Source organism: Orycteropus afer, unplaced genomic scaffold (genome assembly GCF_000298275.1).
Source record: "Orycteropus afer afer isolate SDZICR_OR568_19922 unplaced genomic scaffold, OryAfe1.0 scaffold00268, whole genome shotgun sequence".
In the NCBI taxonomy this organism is placed as follows: Eukaryota; Metazoa; Chordata; class Mammalia; order Tubulidentata; family Orycteropodidae; genus Orycteropus; species Orycteropus afer.
The window spans coordinates 3,000,165-3,024,889 of NW_006921855.1; the positions used below are offsets into that span (position 1 = coordinate 3,000,165).

General features: G+C 35.3%; 1 protein-coding gene across 1 annotated transcript; it reads left to right on the forward strand.

Annotated features, from left to right (window-relative positions):
- The first annotated feature begins 319 nt into the window (after window positions 1-319).
- CEP44 (centrosomal protein 44) lies at window positions 320-24,369 on the forward strand. The gene is made up of 10 exons (XM_007950357.1): window positions 320-408; window positions 11,165-11,312; window positions 13,063-13,209; window positions 13,596-13,715; window positions 15,487-15,657; window positions 16,996-17,202; window positions 17,935-18,010; window positions 23,059-23,183; window positions 23,442-23,479; window positions 24,327-24,369. The coding sequence occupies exons 1-10, from the start codon at window positions 320-322 to the stop codon at window positions 24,367-24,369; spliced, it is 1,164 nt and encodes a 387-aa protein (XP_007948548.1).
- The last annotated feature ends 356 nt before the right edge of the window (window positions 24,370-24,725 follow it).

Sequence of the window (24,725 nt, forward strand, 5' to 3'; positions counted from 1 at the left end):
ATTCAAGATGAAGTTTTGGAGAGTGTTCTATAATACGATACATTGAGAGAGCATGAATATAAAGAAAAAACTTGGAAGAAAAAAAATTCATTTTATCTTCAGGTGTATATGGTAGATCCAAGGCAGTACTAGATCAGTATGGAAGATATATTAGGGGTAAATAACTGGTATAAGATAACTATGATAAGTGTGAAGAGGTCTATAAACATAATAAAGAACCCAGAAAAAATACAGTTTTAAATTCACTTTACATGGATTTTTATTTTTAGGGAAACTACTAAATTTTTTCAAGACCTGGAGGTGAATGTAATGGTAAATAATGGCAACAGGTGACTTAAAAAGAAGCTTACGGAATCTAGAACAAGTACTTCGCTCACTAAATTATCCTAAAGAGGTGGATTGTGTAGGGTAAGCTATAATTTCCAACTTATTTGTATTTTAGATAATGATTTGAGATAATATTAGACATAGGATGGCAGTGTCTACAAAGATACCAATTTATTCCTATGCTCTCAAAGCTGGAAATGATGAAAATATTTAGAAATTCAGGGATTATAGGACTTTGTTTCTTGGTTAAGTATGAATTAAAGAAAAATTCAACTCAAGATTTAAAACACCTTTCATAAGCACAGTCTGTTGGGTATGGCTGCTATATGACTTTTATACTTGTAAAAGTATAGTGGATTTCATTAATTGTATATGTAATCTACCACCCGCTCATGTTGAGTTAAATGAATATAGAGTAGAGTATACAGTCGTTTCTTGTCAGCCTGCTTTTTAAAAACTTTTAATTTTTGTGGGGGAGGACAGGTTTTATACATATAATCTATGTTTTCTTTTGGATATGGACGATTATAGTCAATATACTCCTTGGGGTACCCGATGCCATGCTTGAAGATTATTATTACTCAGTGGCAGCAGTGGCTATCAGAGCTGGAGAGGGACTGGGCAGAGCTGCCATAGAGGGTCAGGACTGGCTGCCAGTAGAGGCTAATCATGAGGTCACTCACCAATTTTCATGCTACCACATGTCTCTCTGTCATACTGGGTGGCTTGTGTGTTGCTGTGATGCTGGTATTTCAAATACCAGCAGGGTCACCTGTGGTGGATAGGTTTTAGTGGAGCTTCTAGGCTAAGACAGACTATAAAGAAGGACCTGGAGATCTACTCCTGAAAAACTTGGCCAGTAAAAACCTTATGAATAGCAGTGGAATATTGTCTGATATACTACCAAAGGGTAAGCCCCTCAGGTTTGAAGGCACTCATGACTAGGGAAGAACTGTCTTCAAAGTAGAGTCAACCTTAATGATATGGATGGAGTACAGCTTTCAGAACTCTCATTTGCTGATGTCACACAACTCAAAATGAGAGGAAACAGTTGAAAAAAATCCATTAATAATCAGAATGTGGAATGTATGTGCTTAAGGGGCACAGAGGTGGCATCTTCTGACCTCCTCTAACTCCACAAGAGGAAGACAGAATCACCACCAGCAGCCCAAGGCATGCTGCCATCCTCCAGCCCTCTTACCAACCTTGACACCAACTGTCTCTCTTGCAGCACCCAGCACCTCTCTGCTGGGTTCAGTAATTCGCTGCAGTGGCCACACAGAACTCAAAGATTATGGGGTTTATTAGGGAAGCAACAGGCTACAAATAAAGTTCAGGAACATGCTCAGGATACAGTTCTTCAATCAGGACAGTCTCCCCTCTGCTGTTTCCTTAGACACGCCTCTCTGGCCCTTGGCCTCTTGGCCTGGCCTCTGCCTCTGTGGGCCAGGTAGGCCTGCTGCTCTGTCTCAATGCCTCTTAATTCCACTTTCACCATTTCTCAGCTGCGCATCTCTCTCAGCAGTGTGTCTCTCTCAGTGGTACATCTCTCTCTCAGCAGCCTATCTTTCTCAGCCAGCAGTGAGATATTCTTTTCTGCCTCTAGAAGGCCTCATTTTAAGCCTGGCAGACTGGCAAAAAAAAAAAACCAAACCCAGCATCAGGATTCTATACACCTGACAGAGAGAGAGAGAGAGAGAGAGAGAGAGAGGGAGCTTCCTGGAAGATTACTTCATGCTGCTCCAACAGAAATAGCCCAGGTGGATAACTTTAATAATCAGGAGTTTAAATTATATGGTCCCACCCAGTAATCCAGTGGGAGTTACAAAGACTATGGCTAGAAAAGCTGTACCATGTAATTTACTACACTGCAGTATGAGATATGAATCTAGGAAAATTAGAAGTTGTCAGAAAGGTAATGGAACACTTTAAGATAGATATTCTAGGCATTAGGGAGCTGAAATGGACTGATTTTGGCCTTTTTAAATTATACAATCATAAGGTTGACTATGCTGGGAATGACAAATTGAAGAGGAACAGCATTGCATTCATTGTGAAAAAGAGCATTTCAGGATCTGTATCCTGAAGTACAATGCTGTCAGTGATAGGATAATATCAGTACACCTACAAAGAAGACCAGTTGATATGACTGTTGTTCAAATTTATGCACCTACCATTAAAGCCAAAGATGAAATTAAAGATTTTTTTTTTTTTTTTACCAACTTCAGCAGGCTGAAATTGATCAAACATATAATCAAGATGTATTGATAATTACTGTTGTTTGGCATGTGAAAGTTGGAAATGAAGAAGGATCAGTAGCTGGAAAATATGGTCATAGAGATGACACTGGAAGTTGCGTGATAGGATTTTGCAAGACCAAACACATATTTATTGGAAATAGCTATTTCAGCAACACATAGTGACTATACACGTGGACCTCTCCAGCTAGAGTACACAGGAATCAAATCTACTACATTTGTAGAAAAAGACAATGGAGAGACTCAGTATCATCAATCAGAACAAGGCATACGCTGACTGTGAAAAGACCATGTATTGCTCATATAAAATTTCAAGTTGAAGCTGAAGAAAACTAATGTCCACAAGCCAAAGTATGACCTTGATTATATTGTACTTGAATTTAGAGACAATCTTAACAGTTTGATACATTGAACATTAATGACTGAAGACAAGACAAATTTTGTGTTGACATCAAGAACATCATATATGAAGAAAGCAAAAGATCATTAAGAAGAAAAGAAAAACAAGACCAAAATGGACATTAGATAATACATGAAACTTGCTTTTAAATGTAGAATAACTAAAGTGAATAGAAGAATTCATGAAGTAAAAGAGCTGAATAGAAGATTTCAAAGTGTGTATTGAGAAAACATTTAATTATTATAGTAAATGTGCAAAGACCTGGAGTTAGAAAACAAAAAGGGAAGAACATGATTGGGATTTCTCAAGCTGAATGAACTGAAGAAAAAATTCAAGCATTAAGATGCAACATTGTAGAGATCTATGGGCAAAATATTAAATGATGGGGGGAGCATCAAAACAACATGGGAAGAATACACAGAGTCACTGTACCAGAAAGAATTGGTGGACATTCAGCCATTTCAGGAGGAAGTATACGATCAAGAACCAATGGTATTGAAGGAAGAAGTCCAAACTGCTCTGAAGATGTTAGTGAAAAACAAGACTCCAGGAATTGACAGAATACCAACTGAGATGTTTTAGCAAATGGATGCAACACTGGAAGTGCTTGCTAATCTATGCCAAGAAATTTGGAAGACAGGTACCTGGCCAACTGACTGGAAGAGATCTATATTTATGCCCATCTCAAGGAAAAGTGATCTAGTAGAATGTTGAAATTATTGAATAATAGCATTAATATTGAATAATATTGAATAATAGCATGTAAGTAAAAATTTACTGGAAATTTTTAAAAAATAATTGTAGCAGTTCATAGACAGGAAACTTACTGAAATTCAAGCTGGCTTCAGAAGAGAATGTGGAATGAGGTATATTATTGCTGATGTCACATGAATCATGGCTGAAAGCAGAGGATATATTCTGTTGACTATGCAGAGGACTTTGACTATGTGGATCACAACAAATTATGGATAACATTGTAAAGAATGAGAATTCCAGAATACTTAATTGTGCTCACGAGGAAACTATGTAGACCGAGAGTCAGTCATTTGAACAGAACAAGAAGATATTGCAAGTTTTAAAATTGGGAAGGTTGTACCTCAGGTTGTATACTTTCCCCATATTTGTTCAGTCTGTATGCTGAGCATATAATTGAAGAATCTGATGTATATGAAGAACTCAGCATCAAGTTTGGAGGATAATTCATTAACAACCTGTTGCATGCATATGACACAGCCTTGCTTGCTGCAAGTGAGGAAGTCTTGAAGCATTTACTGATGAAAATCAAAGACTACAACATTCAGTGTGGATTACCCCTCAACATAAAGAAAACAAAAATCCTCACAACTGGACTAATAAGCAACATCCTTGTAAATGGAGAAAAAATTGAAATTGTCAAGGATTTCGTTTTACTTGGATCCATAGTCAACCCCCATGGAAGAAGCAGTCAAGAAATCAAATGACCTTTGGGCAAGTCTGCTGAAAAAGACCTCTTTAAAGTGTTAAAGAGCAAAGATGTCACTGAGGAATGCGGCCCACTGGACCCTAGCCGTGGTATTTTCAGTCACCTCATATGCATATGGTAGTGGGACAGTGAATAGGGCAGATCAAAGAAGAATTGATGGTTTTGAATTATGGTGGTGATGAAAAATATTTAATATACCATGGACTTCCAGAAGAATGAACAAATTTGTTTTGAAGTGTAGCTTGAATGCTACACTTCAACGAGAAGATGGTACGACTTCTCCTCTTGTACTTTGGTTTTCTTGTCAGGAGGGATGAGTTCCTGGAGGAGGATATCATGCTTGGTAAAGTGCAGGGTCAATGAAAAAGAGGAAGACCCTCAATGAGATGGTTTGACATGGTGTCTGCAACAATGGCATCAAGCATAGTAACAGTTGTGAGGAAGGTACAGGAACTGGCAGTGTTTTCTTCTTTTGTACATAAAGTCACTATGAGTTGGAACCAACTTGATGGCACCTAAAAACAGCAAGAACATTCTTTGGAGAAAGATATCATGGTTGGTAGAGTAGAGAGTCAATGAAAAAGAAAGAGACCCTCAACAAAATAGATTGTCACAGTGGCTACAGAGAGGGCTCAGACATAGCAATGATTTTGAGGATGGTGCATGACTGAGTTGTGTTTCATTCTGTTGTATGTAGAGTCACTATGAGTCAGAGCTAATTCAGTAGCACCTAACAATAACATCCCATTTAACAGACCTCACTTTTTTTAAAAATACATTTTATTGTAGTTTTGGTTAAAGTATACACAATAGAACAAGGTCCTATTCAATAATTTCTGCACATAATGTTCAGTAACATAGGTTACATTCTTTACGTCGTGTCAACCCTGTCCCTGTTTCCATACTGGTTGTACCATTTCCATTAACTTAATCTCATTGTCTCCCAACATTCTCTTCTATCCTTTGGGGTAATGGTTGTATGTACATTTTGTCTCTTATGGATAATTTTTAAAGAAGTGCAGTACTCAAGGGTGATATTCTTTACTTTTTGATCTAACCTGGTATTTAATTAAAAGGTGAGTTAAGAGAATAGATTTGGTTCAGGACTTAAAAGAGAATCTCAGAACCATAGTCTCAGGGATTCCTCCAGTCTTATGGGGTCCAGTAAGTCTGGATTCTTTAAGAATTTGAAGTTCATTTCCGGTAAAATGGTGGACTAGGCAGATAAGTTACACAGACCCACCTCAACAAAGAAGAGATAAACCAATTGACAGAGATACAGAAGATAATCTTGGAGCCCTGAGCTTTGAAAGGAAGTGTACAGAAGTGGATTAGGCACCAACTAGTGGAAAAACCTGAACAGAAACAATGAATGTGGAAACAGATGGAGCTGCAGACTGTCAGCTACTCTGATGGCACCAACAACCTGAATATTTCTAAGTGGTGTTGGAACCTGAGAATTGACCTAAAGATCACCCCTGGTCACCAAGTGACTAGGAAGGGGAACAGCAAGGACAGGGACAAACTGAGCTGTGGACTTCCAGCTGTCCAGAGGGTGCAAATATTTTGATTGTTTGCAAGGGATGGCTATATTGGATATTTAAAGTGGCCAAAGGTGCAACCATTTTGAATGTTTATAGAAAACAGCCATTTTGGATATTTAAAGTGATCAAGGGTACAGCCATTTTGAATGTTTACAAGACATGGCCATTTTGGATATTTAAAGTGATAGCATTCTCATTCTGATTCCAGGGACCTAAGAATAGACTCCATTTGTCAAGGACAGCAGAGACATACGGAAGGCTGACAATGGGAAGGGAGACAGGTGATAAGTGTGTAAGTGCTGCCAACTAGCAAATACGGGAGCACAATACCCTGCTTATATAGATAACATCCAAACAAAACAAAGAAAACAAAAACCCTAAGCAAGTCACTCCAACATACAATCACCAATTAAATATAAACACAAAAATGTCACAATGTCTCAGAGACAACAGACTATCACAGTCCACACAAAGAACTAAGATAAAACAACAGCAGACCCAGAACACATTCCTGAGGAAGAAGCAGCATTGGAATTCCTTGGTTAGTAATTCAAAAGAATTATATTTAGGTACCTTCAATGGATTGAGAGACAGATTAAGGAAAACACTGACAAAATTGAGGAAAACAGAGAAAACCTTAGAACAATTTCTAAAGACAATACAAAAACAAAATGACAAATGACAAATTAGAAATGATACAGAATCTACGGATAGAGATCCAGGAGATTAATACTAAATTTTTGGAAATAGATAACATATTGAACGGGCAAAAGGGTTCAATTTAATTAATGGAAGACAGAATTAGTGAGGTTGAAGACAAATACTTCAATACTTCTTTGGAAAGGGATCAGTTAGAAAAAAAGATCAAAACAGAATGAAGAAAACCTAAGGTTATGTGGGATATCATCAAAAGGAATAACCTGTGTAATTAGAATTACAGAACAGGAAGAGACAAAACAGGTAGAAAATTGTTGAAGATTTGTTTGAAGAGAATTTCCCTGGTATGATGAAAGATAAGAATATTTCTGTTCAAGAAGTCCAACAAACCCAAACAGGATAGACCCCCCCACAAAAATCACCAAGACAGATCATCATCAAACTCACCAAAACCAAAGACAAAGAAAGCATCCTGAAAGCAGCACAGGAGAAATGAAAAGTTACCTACAAGGGGCAACCAATAAGACTAAGCTCAGATTTCTCAGCAGAAACCACGCAGGTGAGAAAGCAATGGGATGGTATATATAAAACCCTGAAAGAAAAATTTCCAAAAAAAAAAACTATACCCAGCAAAATTGTCCCTCAAATATGATGATGAAATTGGGAGACTTCCAGATTAGTAGAAATTAGGGGAATTTGTTAAAACCAGACCATCCTTACAAGAGATGCTAAAGGGAGTCCTTTGGACAGAGAACCAGCAACAACTGATCATTAACACACATGACAACATAACCCAGAAACCAACCCCATTATGGAATTATCCGAAGTAAATAAGCCTACAAGATTGTAAACAGGGAACCAGAGATAATCAATTGACAAGTGAGGATAACTACAAACCAAAAGGAGGGAAAAAATGTGTAGTTACAGAACTTCTAAATGGTGGGGAAGTCAAGATAACCACAAGGTAGAATGGACTGTTCTAAACTTGGGAAGAAAATTAAAAATCGTAGAATACCTCAAAGAAAAATGATAAACCTTCACAGTAAAATAAAAAAGAAAACCAGCACAAATATTTAGCAAATACTAAAACAATGCAAAGAAGGAAGTGATAATACAATTCATAAACAATGAGCTCAGCACAGAAAATTATATGGAACAAAGAAATCAGTAACACCATGAAAAGCACATAACAAAATGACAGCAACAAATTCACACTTGTTGATAATTACACTGCCAAAAGAGTAAAAAGAGAACCTACAGGTTGGGAAAAAATATTTGGCAAAGACATATCTGACAAGGAACTTACCTCTCAAATTTATAGAAAACTCCAACACCTCAACAATAAAAAGGTTAACAAGCCAATTTGAAAATGGGCAGAAGACATGAATAGACACTTCACCAAAGAGGATATTCAGGTGGCCAGCAAATACTTGAAGAAATGCTCATGATCATTAGCCATCAGAAAGATGCAAATCAAAACAACAATGAAATACCATCTAACCCCAGCACTGATGACAAAGTTCAACAAGAAAGAAAATAACAAATGCTGGCAAGGATGTGGAGAGAGATTGGGACTCTCATACACTGATGGTGGGACTGTAAAATGATACAACTACTGTGGAAAGCAGTATGGCGATTCCTTAAAAAGCTGGAATTAGAAATATCATTTGACCCAGGAATCCCATTGTAGGTATATATCATAAAGAAGTGAGAGCCAGGATGAGAACAGGTATATGCACACCCATGTTCATCACAGCACTATTCACAGTAGCAAAAAGATGGAAACAACTTAGGTACCCTTCAACAGAAGAATGGATAACCAAATATGGTATATACACACAATGGAATACTATGCAATACTAAAGAATAATGTAGAATCTGCAAAACACCACATAACATGGATGAACTTGGAGGACACTATGCTGAGTGAAATAAGTCAATCACAGAAGGACAAATATAGTATTAGTTCATTATTGTAAAAAGGCAAGGAAAGGTTTATATATGGAAGGAAATTTTCTTTATTGGTTACCAGGGATTGGAGGGGGAGGGGAAGGAATACTGCAAAAATAAAATAAATAAATCATTGAACCATGAGGGGGGAAGAATTTGAAGTTCATTCTTCTCCCTCCCCCTACCTTTCTATTAGTATCCATCTATTAACCCTGATCGGAACTTTTAGTACTGGTAACTAGGCACCATCCAATTCTTCCAAAAGAAGAAAGTAGAGGAGGCTGTGGTTCCATGGAGCTTATTAGTCTTATATTCCAATTCTCTCTTTGATTTTTGGATTTTCTTCATTCTCTTTTGCTCCAGACAAATAAAAACCAGTACCTGTGTCTTAGATATTTGTTCAACAGCTTTTTAAAACTGCAGATGCTACTCACCAAACTAGGATGTAGAACATGAACTTTATGAATTATGTTGTGCCAGTTGACTGAATTGACCATGAGACTGATTCTAAGTCTTCAAGCCAAGGAAACTAATTCCATAAGGTGACTGGTTATGTCTAAGAAGTAACTGCTTCTGTAGCTCTTATATTATTTATTATATGTATTTATTTATATCTCTTTATATTTTTGTTGTTGTTGCCAAATTATATGTTGTTGCTGTTGTTATGTGCCATCGAGTCGGGCCCAACTCATAGTGACCCCTCCTTGGGTTTCTGAGGCAGTATCACTACGGAAGGAGATTGCCCAACCTTCCTTCCAAGGAGTGGCTGGTGGGTTTGAACTGCCAGCTTTCTGGTTAGCAGTCGAGTGCCTTAGGCATTATGCTACCAGAGCTCTTATTATATAGCATTTACCAATTAATCTTTTTTCTCATGAACAACTTAGTGATCAGTTATACTAGTGAAATATAACTATACTGTACAAACCTCCCCCACATTAGGTGCCACCTTTGTCATCAACATAAAATATGACTACTACCTAGATATGATTCCCCTTCTAACCCTTTTCCTACTCCTACTCCTGGTAACCATCAGTGAACACTTATCTCTGTATATGTACCTACTATTGTCATTTCATAAAAGTGAGAGCATACAATATTTGCCCTTATTTGACTTATTTCCCCAGTATAATGTTCTCTTGGTTCATATACCACATATTTTTTTTTCCACATATTTTTTTCACTTATTTTTTTCTCTTGCCATCAGTTGTCTTTTGCTGTCAGTATGCCAGTTTATAATAACCCGTTTTTCTTAGTGTTTCTAATCTACTAACTCCATAGAAGCTTTTGGTGATTGTTTAACATAAGAGATGCTAAATGTAGGCCTGACTGTCTTCTGTTTATAATGTACATAAAATTGGCCATTTTGCTGCTCAAAATTATTTTTTCATTTCCTGTTATGGCCTGTTGTTTTTTTGTTTGTTTATTTGTTTGTTTTGGCTTTTATTCTAGGTAGACAAGTTGCCAGAGCTTTTTTTCTCATGGGTGAAATATTTCTGTGCCCATAGGGAAACTTAAAAGAGAAAGAATTCATTTTTTCCTGAAAAACAAAATGTGATGTTATTATTATATAGTTGTTCTCTGCCTTATCAAACACAGAGGAAATTTATATGCATGTATTGAATATGTTTTATACAAGTGCATCATTATTTCAGTTGAGCAAACACAACTGGCTATTTGTATATGCCTTCTGTGCATTGTTGTGGGAGAATCAGAGTGCTTCACATTGAGAAAATAATATCCATAAGTGTTGAAAACTGGAAAACAGTGAAAGACAGAGAATGAGGTAGCAGATCCTGAGTGCCCTGGGGGGCATTCTGGGAAAGATTGGTATGGGTCAGAGAGTTGAGGATGGCTTCATAGAAGGATTGAGATTTGACAAATGATTCATATAGAATGAATAACAGTCATGTAGATAGGTAGCAGTGAGATAGTGTTCTAGACGGAGGAATCAACATAAGCAAAGATACAGATTTAGGATGGGCCTAATGTCAGTAGGGGAGCTCTGGTAGCATAGTGGCTAAGACACTTGCCTGCTAACCAGACGGCTGGCGGTTCAAACCCACCAGCCACTCCTCGGAAGGAAGGTTGGGCAATCCTACTTCCGTAGTGATACTGCCTTGGAAACCCAAGAAGGGGTCGCTATGAGTCGGGTTTGACTCGACGGCACATAACAACAACAACAACGTCAGTAGAAGATAGTAAAACTGGCCAACCTGGTCACCAAAACAAACAAACAGACCAACAAACTTCTTTGCAAGTGAGTCAGTTCCAACTCATAGCAATCCTGGAGAATTACTCAACAGAGAATTATTCAATCTTTACAGAAGCAGGTTACCACATCTTTCTGGGCAGCCCTGACCTTTTGGTTAGCAGCCAAATTCCATCAGAGCTCCTGGTGAAAAATAATATTTTATAATAATCTAATACACTGGTTTAGAATGGGAGATGGAATCTAGAAAGTCTCACGCATTACTTAACAATTATGGGTATCATTATAAATTAATGACATTTCTCATATTTACCTAATTGTCCAACTTTTTAAAAGCCCTTTTTTTTCCCCTAACAGTTTGATAAAGGGAGACACAGCAGCATCTTTGCCAATCATCAGCTATTCTCTTACTTCATATTCACCATATGTGGCAGAACTTCTGATGGAATCCAATGTAGAACTCATAGCAAAGAATGACTTGCGCTTTATAGATGCAGTCTATAAGGTATTTTGAGTTTATGAAACAATAATTATTTTAGAAGTTATTGGTTGATTTGTGAAAATTAAGTATATGCAGCACACAAAGTTGACATTATTGTCGTTACGTATTTAATTGTAGTCTCTTTAGAAATCAAGATGCAATTCAAGTTTGCTTTGTAAATGTTTTATAATCTAATAAATATAACAACAGATAAACATTTGTCATTGACTATCATTTTGTCTTTTTTGCATCAAATTTCAGTAAGTTAGTAAGATTTGGTACACTGGCAGAAATTAGGAGGAAATGTGATTTTACGTAGTAGACTGTGGTTTATAGAATTATGAATTAATATGTATACAATGTATACAATATATAGATATAGTGTATCTATACTTGTCCGTACTTGTAATGAATGCACTCAGTCTCATGTTTGATTTTTAAAAATCTTATTTTTATGGTTAATTTTTGTTCAAGTACTCTAGCTTTCTTCAACTTTTTTTTTTTTTTTTAATGATAAAGCCCATTTATTGAATCCAATCTTTTAAAAAAGTGGAGTTACATTGGGTGAAATGGGAACTTTTATATGTACCAAACCAAACCAAACTCACTGCCATCAAGTCAATTCTGACTCATAGCGGCCCCCATTGGGTTTCCAAGGCTGGTAAATCTTTACTGGAAGTAGACTGTCCCATCTTCCTTCTGTAGAACAGCTGGCAGGTTTAAACTGCCAGCCTTTTGGTTAGCAGTCAAATGCCTTAGGCACTGTGCCACCTGTGCTCCTTTTTTTATGTTCAGTCTCTGTTTAATCTTCCCTTTCTTTGTCGCTAATCCCCGGAAACCTTCCATGGAAGCCTAAGAGGCACTTCTGACAAATCCCAGGTTTCCACAGAGTATATTTTGAAAGCTATGAGTCTGATCTCATTCTCTTATTTTATAAATGCGGAACTAAGACTCACAGACTAAATTTTCTAAAAAATCATGTAGTGGATGAATTTTAAACAAATAAATTACAGTTTTCTGATATCTGGTATAGTATTCTTTCTTTTATAGTGAGTCAAGGAGTTTTTCTAGCACCTATAAGGATATTTGAATTTTTTGACGATAAACTACAATGAAATCCGTGAGTGCTGGAACTTGATGGGAATGCCTTGTTTTTGCTGGGTCTCCTTTGACATGATGCAGTCTTACCATTTTTCTGTCCCTCATTTTTGTGGAAAGTATTTGTTTTCTTTCTCTGACAGGTTTCCATCTTATACAGGTTCTGACTTTTGAAGGTTTTATTGTATTTTTTTCCATGTCTGTGGACACCCATCTTTTGTCTGGGTAATCCCTACCAAAAATAAACGAAACCTGCTGTCATCAGTGTCATGATTGCTACTCATAGCGATCCTCATATAGGGCAGAAACCGCTCCATAGGGGTTTCAAAGTTATAAATCTTTAAAGAAGCAGATTATCACATTTTTCTCCCATGGAGCCACTGGTGGGTTTGAACTGCTAACCTTTCAGTTAGCATGTGAACACTTTAAGCACTGTGCCACCAGGTATCTGGCATATCACTTGCTACCTGGTTTTTTTTTTTTTTTTCTTCCCCTGGCTGTCTCTTCTTCCTGATCATGACTCATATTATGCCTATGAATATCTTTAGTGCCCTTTAGTTAATAGCTCAATCCTCCTTTTCCTCTCAGAGATGGCACTGACCAGGTAGCTGTTTATCATTTTGGATTTTAGAAAGAAATTGCACTAAATTATTCTATCAATCTCTTCCTTCTTTAGCTTCTTCGTGATCAATTTAATTATAAGCCAGTTTTGACAAAAAAGCAGTTTGTCCAGTGTGGGTTTGCAGAATGGAAAATACAAATTATTTGTGATATTTTGAATTGTGTGATGAAAAAGCACAAGGAGTTGAGTAGTCTTGAGAAGGTAATTCTAATAATAGATTTTAAAACTGAATTATGCTAAGTGGCCCACTATTTTAATGTATCAAATTAATACCCTACACAGAAAATTAATGCATACATAACATTATTCACAGATTTGGGTAACCTTACAAAGCTTGATGTTTGCGTTAAACACTAGTGATTGTTTGTACACATCTGTGACTTGGAGCTGCTAGTCCTAAACTAACAGTTCAAACATAATATGTTTTCAATACTGCATAGTTTTCAGAAGCCATACAATCTCATTATTCTCTCATTACTTGGTAGTTTTGTTTCATATATGAACATTTAAATAATAGTAAATTTAATGTACATCATGCTTTAATACAATATTTGTTATTATTTCTCATTCTTTTTTCTTTTTTTTAGATTTCATCACAACAAAGGAAAAAAATCAGTTTTGGTAAGCCAGAGCCTTCAGGTAGTGAGAAAACTTCTATAGAACCTGTTGGCATTGACATCACTGGAAAGTTTATGACTTCAGGAAAGGTATGGGAAAAAGGAAATATGTCATGTGGTTTCAGTAAGACTTACCTATCTAATGAATCCAATATATAAGATTACGTTTCAGAATGGTAGTTGGTAAAACATTCTAGTAAGATAGATATTAGAGTGTAGAGACTTTTTTACAGATGTGGACCACATATTTTTCTGGAGAACATTTCTCAAGTTATAAGAAGATGCTAGAGGTGTAAAACTGAACTGGCTTTCTCTTTGTATTTCTAATTCTTAATTCTATCTCATTTCTCAGAACAGCAGTGATTTAGGAAGGTTATGGTATGCAGTCATTTATATTTGCTATTAATGACATACCTGGTCTTTGGAATAGATGTGAGCATGTGAAGAGCCTACTATTAATAATGGTAATAGATTACAATGATTCATTTATATATGTTCATATTTCCATAACCAAGAATATGAATTTTGTGGTGATAGATAATACCTAAACCCATAATACGGTTTTAGATTACTGTTTTGGGTATTTCCTCTCATACTGATAGGTAGATATGCTTTGATCATCTATGGTGAATGAGTCCAATGCATTTAGAAATACAATTTTTCTGTCTCCAAAGGAGATGGAGGCCAAAATATTATTTTATTATCACAAGTGGACTTTCAGCTGTCTTCCTTCTGTGGTAAACCCTTTCTGGAACTGAAGGATGGGTGCAGATGAATAATTAATGTGTGATTGGAGAAAGGATGTGAATAATAGAGAATTATTTCTGCTTTAATTCAAAATACATGAGTTACATACTATTAACAATGAGTTGATATAACTAAATGTGCTTTTGTATCTTTATTTCTGTATTGGGGCTGGAGGGTTTCCTTTATTGTCCTGACAAAGGGAGATTCAAAACTTCAAGACATTCAACTTGATTTTATTATTTTAAAACAAAGGATGTTTTTTGTTACCCATCAAAATTTAATCAGTTACATTAGATCTTTAATTATCAGAAATTTGAAAAACTGTTAAAAGTTCTCAGATTTAGAAACATTTGAATCAATAAGCATATTTCTTTGTTTATAGGCAAAAGTTGAGACAATGCTAAAGCAAATTGTCTCCCTTCTTAGTGCTGTAAAATATTTTCTGTGACTTCTGTAGGGAACTCTGGTGGTGTAGTGCTTAAGGCATTTGACTGCTAACCAGAAGGCTGGTGGTTCAAACCCACCAGCCGCTCCTCGGAAGGAAGACTGGTCAATCTACTTCCGTAGAAATAACACCTTGGAAACCCAAGGAGGGGTCACTATGACTCAGAACCTGTGTTAAGTTGTCATAGTGCATATGTGCATTGTTTCTGAAAAAGGAAGTAGGCAATAGAGACCTGCATAAATGCTTAATTTGACCTAATTGTCTTACTTTTGAGACTTTCCCTTGGTCATTGTCAAGCTTGAGTTATTAGCTGAAGATCTACCCAGTACCCAGTTTCAACAAATTATCAACTTGTTGCTAATCATATTTCATCTTTATTCTACTTTCCTCAATTTTACTCTCCTTTTTGCAAAACAAACATTTTGAAATAAATCCCAAATATCATTGAAATATTTTATTATTTTTCTAAGCTATAAGAATGCTTTTAAAAATTATAACTAATTTTATCATTACATGTAAAATATTATAATAACTTATCTTTTGAGATATATATATGTGTTAATTTAAACCTTTCTGAATCATAAAAGAAGATGCTTCTTTTGTGAAATAACTGTATGTTTCAGTTGTATGAGACAAACGTTGAAACAACTCATATTTTTCTCTATGCAGAAAAAAGCTGTGGTGATTCGTCACTTGTATAATGAAGACAGTGCTAACATTCCTGAAGATACATTAGGTACAGTAACAGATGTTAATGAAGCATTTGATATGACTGATGTAAAGACTACTGAAATAAAGATACCTGACATAATGGTTCCTGAGATCAAGTCTGAGCAACACGTAAGAATTTTGGGCTTCTTTAACAGATTGTAGTACTTCTTACATTGAAGTGATTATTTCACTGTGTAAACTTCGTAATGTTTGTAGCTCTCTGAATTATTTATTGCGATATATTACCTTATGTTTCTGTTACTTAAGAATCAGTAAATCTTATTGAATATAATTCAACAGATACTCTGCTGCTTGTGTTAGGGTACAGGCTAGGTGTTATTGGTAATGCAAAGGTGAGTAAGACATGAGCAAGGAATTTGCAGTCTAGTGGGAATAGTTTATTTATACTACCTGGACAGTAAATGTTCTCTACTACATGTTTCCAATATTAATGAATGGAAAAGAGTGTCACATCACTGCCTTTTTTTTTTTTCTTTCTTTTCTTTTCTCCTTTTTTGGGGTCCTTGCTGTCCTTTTCGGTCTCTTCTAAAATGCTATTTCTATTAATCTTTATTACCACAGTCCCAATTATAGTGTTTATTTTCCAATGCTTCTGTTAAACCTTCCTTTTCTATCTTTTTCCTATGTCTGTGACTTCTATGGGAGCTCTGGTAGCATAGTGCCTAAGGCATTTGACTGCTAACCAGAAGGTTGGCGGTTCAAACCCACCAGCTACTCCTCGGAAGGAAGGTTGGGCAATCTACTTCCATAGTGATACTGCCTCGGAAACCCAAGGAGGGGTCGTTATGAGTCGGGTCCGACTCGAAGGCACATAACAACAACAACAACAACAAATGACTTCTATATATATCTCATTATACTGTGTTGTTATTGTTGTTATGTGCCGTCGAGTCAGTCCTGACTCATAGTGACCCCTCCTTGGGTTTCTGAGGCAGTATCACTACGGAAGTAGGTTGCCCAACCTTCTTTCCGAGGAGTGGCTGGTGGGTTTGAACTGCCAGCCTTCTGGTTAGCAGTCAAGTGCCTTAGGCACTATGCTACCAGAGACTACCTGATGGCTATTGGACTTATTTCCTGGTAAAAGGCAAACTGAGCAATCTCAGTGCATTCAGTGTGGGTAGTATTTTTTTTTGTCATTTTCTCTTAACTTTCTCTAGGTATCATAATAAGCAGCTAGGTAGTGCTAGTTTTATTGTACCATGTGATACTGTTCTAAGAGCTTTTGAAAATTAACTCATTTAATCCTCACAAAAACCATATGAAGTTAGGTACTGTTTTCAAAGTCATCCATTTTAGATGAACTGGTTTAAGCACCCAAACAGTCTGCCTCCAGAGGTAGCATTCTGCCTCTTTTACCTATTGAAGTAATGCGATGGAAATGGGAGTGCATTGGTTTCAAAAGAATTTCAGTTTGTGTAATATTTTTAATCTTTCTAACCATTGCAGGATATGAAATTTAATCCTGAGATTACTACATTACAGACTATGCTTGCTGAATGTCAAGAAAAGCTTAAGAAGCTTAGTTGGCTAGAGAGTAGAATAGAATGTTTAGAAGAAAAAATGAAAGGAAAAGTGATGGTAAATGAAAAGACCTGGACTAATCTTCTCAGTCGTATCACTCTCCTTGAAACAGAAATGCTTTTGTCTAAAAAGGTATTTTCTCAACTTTTATAGAATATCTTAGATACAATAAGGTATTTTCTTTATTTACTGTTATGTGTATATTCTTTTGGATGTGCTAAATAAAAGAACATTTAGGAATGGCAAAGTGTTTAATTAAAATGAAGTCCTGATTATGTGCAACTTACTTTGTTGTTGCTATTGTGGCTATTGTTTTTATTTTACAAAATAAGATAATTGACAAACCTGTATTTGAGCATTTACAACTGTTAATACTTGAAGTACTTAAAATAATGTAAGACAGTATTTGACTTTGCTTATGAAAAGCTTGAAATTATTATTATTTTCTGTCCTTTATAAAGCACAAATGGTGTGTTTTCACTGGGTAAAGAAAAAGAAATATTGACACGAGAGGAAAAATCAAAATGATAACTTTTATTTCCTTTTCTTATTCAGTCATAGTATAAATTACATAGAAATAGTTACCAAATTTGTTTCTTGATTTACTAAGGATTTCAATCTCTGGTGTCCATTTCCTTCTAAGAAAGTAATTAGTGGAATAAAAAAACTATCAGATTCCACATTTAAAAGATTATTTCTTACACATAGACATGCTTATGCATTGCGTTCTAAATAAATTAATTAAAAGTAGTAAACATTTACTATGTGATCTTTATACTTAGTGGTAAGAATATTATTATATATAATATGTTATTATATATGTTTTTCTTATTTTATTCTAAATACTAAACTATATTGTTCCAGAATGATGAATATGTAGAGTTTAATGAAATGAGTGAAGACTCTGCTTCTAGTAGGCACAGGGATAATCTGAAAACAGGTACGTTCTAAGGATATTTGTATTGGTGGTATAATATAGATTTTGCAAATAAGTTAATTTTTATGGCTATGTGGTAATTTTAATATTCTCAAGCCTGATTTTCATGGAAATTAAAGAGCTCTCAGGAACAAAGAAAATATGAACTTAAAGACTGCTGCTTGAACAATTTCTCTTAGAAAGATCAGCACAAGGCCAGTCCCCATGAGGCAGAGGTTGAAGATGTCCCAAATGTCCAAACTACCACACCACTCCATCATTTCAGACATTAACTCTTCCTCCTAGTCATCTCCCTCCTGTCTTAAGGTTCTGTATTTCACTGTAACGTCTTATACAACTTACAGACACCCAAGGGATTGTCTCACATAGTGGTGGTAGAGGCTGTGAGGCTGCTAAGTCCCAGGTCTGTAAGTAGGTCTGGAGGATCCTCCTAATTGTTGGGGTTTGATGAACCTAAATCAGCAGATCCGATGACAGCTGCTGCCTCAAATCCAGGGGTGAGATGATGAGAGCCAAAACGCAGAACTGGGGCAAGAGGGAGACCGAACCTTCCCAAAGATTCCTATATATAACCTCAAGAAAGCTAAGGGTGGTGATTTGAGTTACCCCCTCCAGCAAGGTGAGACTCAATATATCCCACTTGTTTTGGTTACTTTGTGCTGCTCTAACAGAAATACCCCAAATGGATGACTTTAATAATCAGGAGTTTAAAAGCAGCTACTCTGTTGCTCATGGCAAATTCCACCACAGAGTTGATTGTTAGTCATTATAGGGAATAGCTACTACCAGCTGCCCAGCCAAGTTGATACATGACCTTAACTACCACACTACCATAAACAGGCATGGATAATAGGATTTACAGTACATCACAAAATGGAGGACAGTGGCTAGAAGGGCCACATTAAGCAATTCACGGCAACTCCCGAAGCCAAGAAGATCTTAAGTCAGCTTACGTTAGAGTGATTGAATAAATTCCAGGGTACAAACTCAGGAACTTTTAGAGATGTTCAGCTATTTAATTGCTCAGTGCACTAGCATAATAAAAATAAGCCTCCAAAGTTTCTAATTTAAACTTAAGTAGTAACTTTCCCCTACAAACTATTACAAATAAGAGAAGAAATCACATTTGTCACTAACCTGTAAAATATTATAAACCTGTTACATTTAAACAATTCACTAGTGATAAAGAGAGCAAATATGAAAAATCAGTCCAGGTATTCTTCATATCACTTAACTTCAAAAGGTTAAGACATTTTCAGTTGTGACTGAGCAACAAGAATAAGAATTTCTGGTCTGTTTTTCAGTGATAGGTTTTACTTTTTTGAATCTTAATTTTTTGATAAAGTTTTGAATGAATTCTCCCTTGTGTCTGTGCTTAAATCACATTTGTCCAATTGAGTACTAATATTGAAGTTAAATTCTTATATCTCTAGACATTTAGCATCATCAAACCTTTCAGCCACTAATATGTAACAATTTATTGATTGTAATAACAACAATACATTATAATACTAACTATATACCTGGCACTTTTCTAAGTGCTATATTGTTGTTGTTGTTATGTGCTGTCGAGTCAGACCCAGACCTGACTCATAGCGACCCCTCCTTGGGTTTCCAAGGCAGTATCACTATGGAAGTAGATTGCCCCATCTTCCTTCCGAGGAGTGACTGGTGAGTTTGAACCACCATCCTTCAGGTTAGCAGTCAAGTGCCTTAGGCACTATGCTACCAGAGCTCCTAGTGTTATATTATGTCATTTAATTCTTAAGGCAACCCTGCAAGATAAGTAGTAGTATCCACATTTTACAAATGAGGAAACTGAAATACAAAGAGATTAAGTAACTGTGTCAAAGGTCACACAGCTGTTGAATGGTGGAGCAGGTTGGAATCTAGGTAAGTGGCTCTCAAGTATTCTTTTAACCACTGCAGATTTAGTGCACATGTCAATTTTCATTGCATAGAATAATTTCAGTGATTATTATATCATTAAATATAATTATTAGAGATGCAGTTTCAGGCACTAAATTTAACGTCGACAGCAAAACTCATATTTATTAAAAGGTTGATTTTTTTCTCATTTATTGTTCATTTATTTAACAAATATAAACTAAATTCTAAGATCCTTAAGAGAAGAACTTTGTCTTATGGACTTATCTGTCAAGAATATCTGTATTTTGCTTTATCTTTAGTACCTGCATATGGTTGAGCTCAAATTTTCATATATTGAAAACCTACTGGATTGCCTTTTCCAGGCTTAATTTTACATGTTTCAGGCTCAATATATTCTTATATTATTATAGAACATATTTTTAACAGCTTTATGTAAACATAAACAAGTTGAAGCCACTGTGCTAGGACCTAAGAGTGATAAGCAGGTAAGCCATGTGGATTATGAATAAAGTAAATATCTAGTGTCTCAGTTATCTGGTAAACAAAGTTTATTTTCCTTCAGTTTAGGAGTCTACAAGTCTGAATTCAGGGTGCCAGCTCTTGGGGAAGGTTTTCTCTCTTTGTCTGCTCTGGGGGAAGTTCCTTGCCTCTTCAACTTGTTTCATGGTTCCTTGGAGATCTCTGTGTGGCTTGGCATCAGTCTCCTCCATCTCTGTTTCTTCCATTGCTTGTTTAATCTCTTTTATATCTCAAAAGAGGTTGACTTAAGACATAACCCACACTAATCCCGTCTCATTAATATGACAAAGACAACTCATTCCTAAATGAGACTATAACCACATGCATAGAAGTGAAGATTTACAATGAATATTTTTGGAAGCCACAATTCAATCCATAATACCTAGTCTCAAAAGACTTCATTATCTGGTGTACATAAATTAAGAGTCAAATTTATAAAGCTTTGCACATTATGCCTTACATATGCATGCTACTTGGGGCCAGAGGGCTTTATTTCATTTGGAAATCAGATGAATTCACCACTTTAATCGTAAAAGGAGCTGTAGTGTCACAATGGCTAAGCTCTTGGCTACTAACTAAAGGGTTGACGATTCAAACCCACCTAGTGGTTCTGTGGGAAGAAGACGTAGCAATCTGCTTCTGTGAAAGTTATAGCCCAGAAAATACCATGGGGGCAGTTCTACTTTGTCACACAGAGTCACTGTGAGTTGAAATTTTCCATGACATCTAACAAGAACAACACCCCCATTTGACAGAGGAGAACACTGAGTTTGTTATTTTCCCAAGTTACAACTATAAGTAGCAGTTGGACTCCAAAACCTATGTTTTTTGTTCTGGAACAACATGAGATCATATACAGGCAGTCCCCAGGTTCTGTACATATGACTGACGGATAATTCCTGCTTGCCCTTTAATGCAGGCCTTCAGACTGGTTCTTTCATAGCTGGTGAAGCAAAAACAGGAACAGATTAGAATTTTTACAGTTTGGGTGATTTGTCACAGTTACCAGAACGGGAAAAATTATGGATTAAAGATCTGGAATGGAAGACTCAAAAGACGTGTAGTGAGCCTGAGGAGTGAGATTGGACTATTATTAGCAGGACTTTGTAGAGCCACACACATTCAAAGTGGTACAGTTGGCCCCATCATTGAAGCCCTCTTTAGTGTTATGTAAATATGGCCTCTCTTTGAAACAATTGAACCAACCCCTACTCTTAACAAATCCTTCATTGCAATCACCTTCTCTTGCTGCACATAAAGTTTTTAAATTATTGAAAGGCTTCAAGGCTTTTCTTGCACTAAAGAAAGGCTAAAATAAGAACCATATGAACCTCTTCTGACTGACCTACAAATTCTTAAAGACTGGAATGGATCTTGTTCATAACCCAGGGACTGCCTTTAGTTTAGAAAATGTAGAAACAAGAATCTTTTACCAATGTTGAATATCTGCCTACAAAGGAGTCCCCCTTCTTGAGTGACTATTTAGGAAAGAGAACAATTGTTTTTTAGCCATTTGTTACTTACCAGTTTCTCAATAGGAAAATTGTCAAAGTGGAATATATGTTTGAAAACCATGATTCTGAAAGCAGTGTTTTGACTTTAACAGGTGTTGCTCTTTGCATTTCTTTTGTAATAAGTATAATTCATCAACCACTATGTGTACTTTTTGAAAGACTCCTAATTACATGATACAGTTGAGCTATCAGATGGTGACTATGATATTAGTCTGATAGTATAGATAGAATTTTGAAGCTTTCAAATTTTTATGAGATACAGGGATACCTAATGATATTACTAAGCTTTAAAATTAAGCATATTGTCTTAACTGTATTGTTCTGTAATTTGGTTGTAGGGAATATTTGCCATCTTATTGAATGTATAATATGAAAATAGAAATGGAAAGTTGTTCAATTCTTTAGACACAGAAGATTGAATCCTGAATTCTAGGCATTATTTTTCACAATATGCATCAACTCAGAATCAAATGCTTCTTAATTGATAAAAAGTATGTACAGTCAGCTTTAGCAATAGTTGCCACCTGCTACAGAACAATAGTGAAAAAACTGAAATCCTTAGGCATTACTGGATAAAAACATCAAGACAGATTTTTATTTTTGGTATTCACTATTTAGTATAAATGCTACTAATTTAAGACAACAGTATATATGCATCAGTTGGTTATTTTTTAAAATAACCAAATTATTATTAATTCATCTCTTTATTCAAATAGAAGGAGCTCTGGTAGCATAGTGCCTAAGGCACTTGACTGCTAACAAGAAAGTTGGCAGTTCAAACCCATAAGCCACTCCTTAGAAGGAAGGTTGGGCAATCTATTTCTATAGTGATACCACCTCGGAAACCCAAGGAGGGTCTGACTGGGCGGCACATAACAACAACAACAACATTCAAATAGATTGCTGTCATGACAAAAATTATATTATCTTCAGTAATTATTCTTGGCCAATTTTTATTACCCAGGCCATTATCTTAAAAGAATATTAACAATACATATTGGATCTATACCAGTAGCCTTTTTATATTAAAGTAATATTTTTATTTTTCTTCCATCTATAAAGCAAATTTTTACATCTTTGAGTGCATTGTAAAAGGAAAAGGTAACCTAAAAGTTAATTTCTCCACAGATAAAAAAAGCAAAGAAGAGAGGCCAGCAAGTCTTCCTCTGTCCTCTGGGTGTAGTACATCATCATCAGATTCAACTCCCAGAACCTTGACTATTAATTATTGTGGTTTGAAAGATAATTCAGAGGTAAAGAAAACTGTCAAGTGCTTAGATGATTTCCTTTCTAAGGTCAGGAGAAAAAGCAAGTATTAATTTTCATTGTATATACTACTGGCAAGAAAAATAGTGAAACTGTGTAAATCTTAATCTCTTATAAAAATCCTTTCTGATAAGTAAACAGTACTTACTGTAATGTTTTAGGCTGTGTTTTTTATGTTAAGGGCCCATCTTTAATGATGGTTAACTTTGAGAAATTGCCTAAATTTGTTGCTTTTTAAATTAAAGGAAACAACAATCCAGAAAATGGAAAGGATGAAAAAAATGTAAGTAACAGAATGGGGCAAAAGAAATTTATTTCTCTATAGGGAATTGTATTGGATTACAGTAAATATAGAATGTGCATATGTGTTTCAAACCTTAAAGGTCTCTCAATCAGGTGTGGAATTTCCTTCATGACTCCAGTGGATAATAAATCCACCTACAGTTATGTGTTTGTGAGATGAGTCACTGTTTTGATTTCTAACAAGTCATGTAAAACATTGTTAATGAAATTAACTGGGAATTAAAGAGTGCAGAGGTTTTTGTTTTTGGTTGATAGTTAATCAAGAGTATTATCTTTCTTTTATAACCTATTTATCAAAATATTAAATATATATTTAGAAATTTTAAATATTGTTGAGATACTGCTAGTATTTTTCAGCAAGTTATTAAGATAATACTAAAAATGATATTCTTATCTCATACAAATGTGAAGTTACATATTTATTTTAAAGAGCAATTCAAAGAAATATAAAACGAAAATTATATAAGGTTATTATATAACCTATTACTTAAAAAACTTATTTTATAATTTTAAAAGTACTAAAATAATTTCCTATCCCTTACTGCCATCGTGTCTGTTCTAACTCATAGTGATCCTATAATTTATGCTCAAAAAATTAAAGACTCATAGTTGACTCTGGTTATATTCTCCCTTGGGCTGTAGTTTACTTAGTTTATTAATAGTAACTGTACCTATAAATAAAAAAAAATATTCAATTTTATTGTAGTCACAAAAGAATAATTTCAATAACTTAAATCATATGCTTAATTATGACTTATTTTTAGTTTATATATATATATATATATATATATATATAAATAATTATTTTTTTTTAAATTATATTTCAGGTTTGAAGAAACTGCAGAGTTATTGAAATGTCCAACTCACTAACTGGAGAATTTTCTGCAGGAACTTCTCTAGGACATTGGCTACTGTACATGATATTTGTTTGTAGAATTCTCTTTACAGTTTTAATATATTGCAATATTTTTGTTAAGAATTTGAATTACATCTGGCATATGAGTTTTTTCATTCAATATTGAATAAATAATTTTTTCTTGAGCTATGACTATTGCTTTACTGTATTTTACTTTTCTTAGGAAAAACTTCTGTTCTAGTACATTTCTTTTACAGAGTGAAGTCATTACAGCTCTATATTTTTGTGTTGACATTTGTTGGCAGTGTGCTAAGTAATATGTTTTTTAAAGTACAGGCTTGAAGACCATGGTTTACATCCTGTTGGAAAT

Bases quoted from the DNA above. Each gene is read 5' to 3' on its own strand.
- CEP44 (XM_007950357.1), top strand. From the start codon at position 320: ATGGCAACAGGTGACTTAAAAAGAAGCTTACGGAATCTAGAACAAGTA. The intron at 11,313-13,062 runs GTATTTTGAGTT...TTCCTTCTTTAG, and splicing joins TTATAGATGCAGTCTATAAG to CTTCTTCGTGATCAATTTAA. The intron at 23,184-23,441 runs GTAAAGAAAACT...TTTAAATTAAAG, and splicing joins GTTTGAAAGATAATTCAGAG to GAAACAACAATCCAGAAAAT.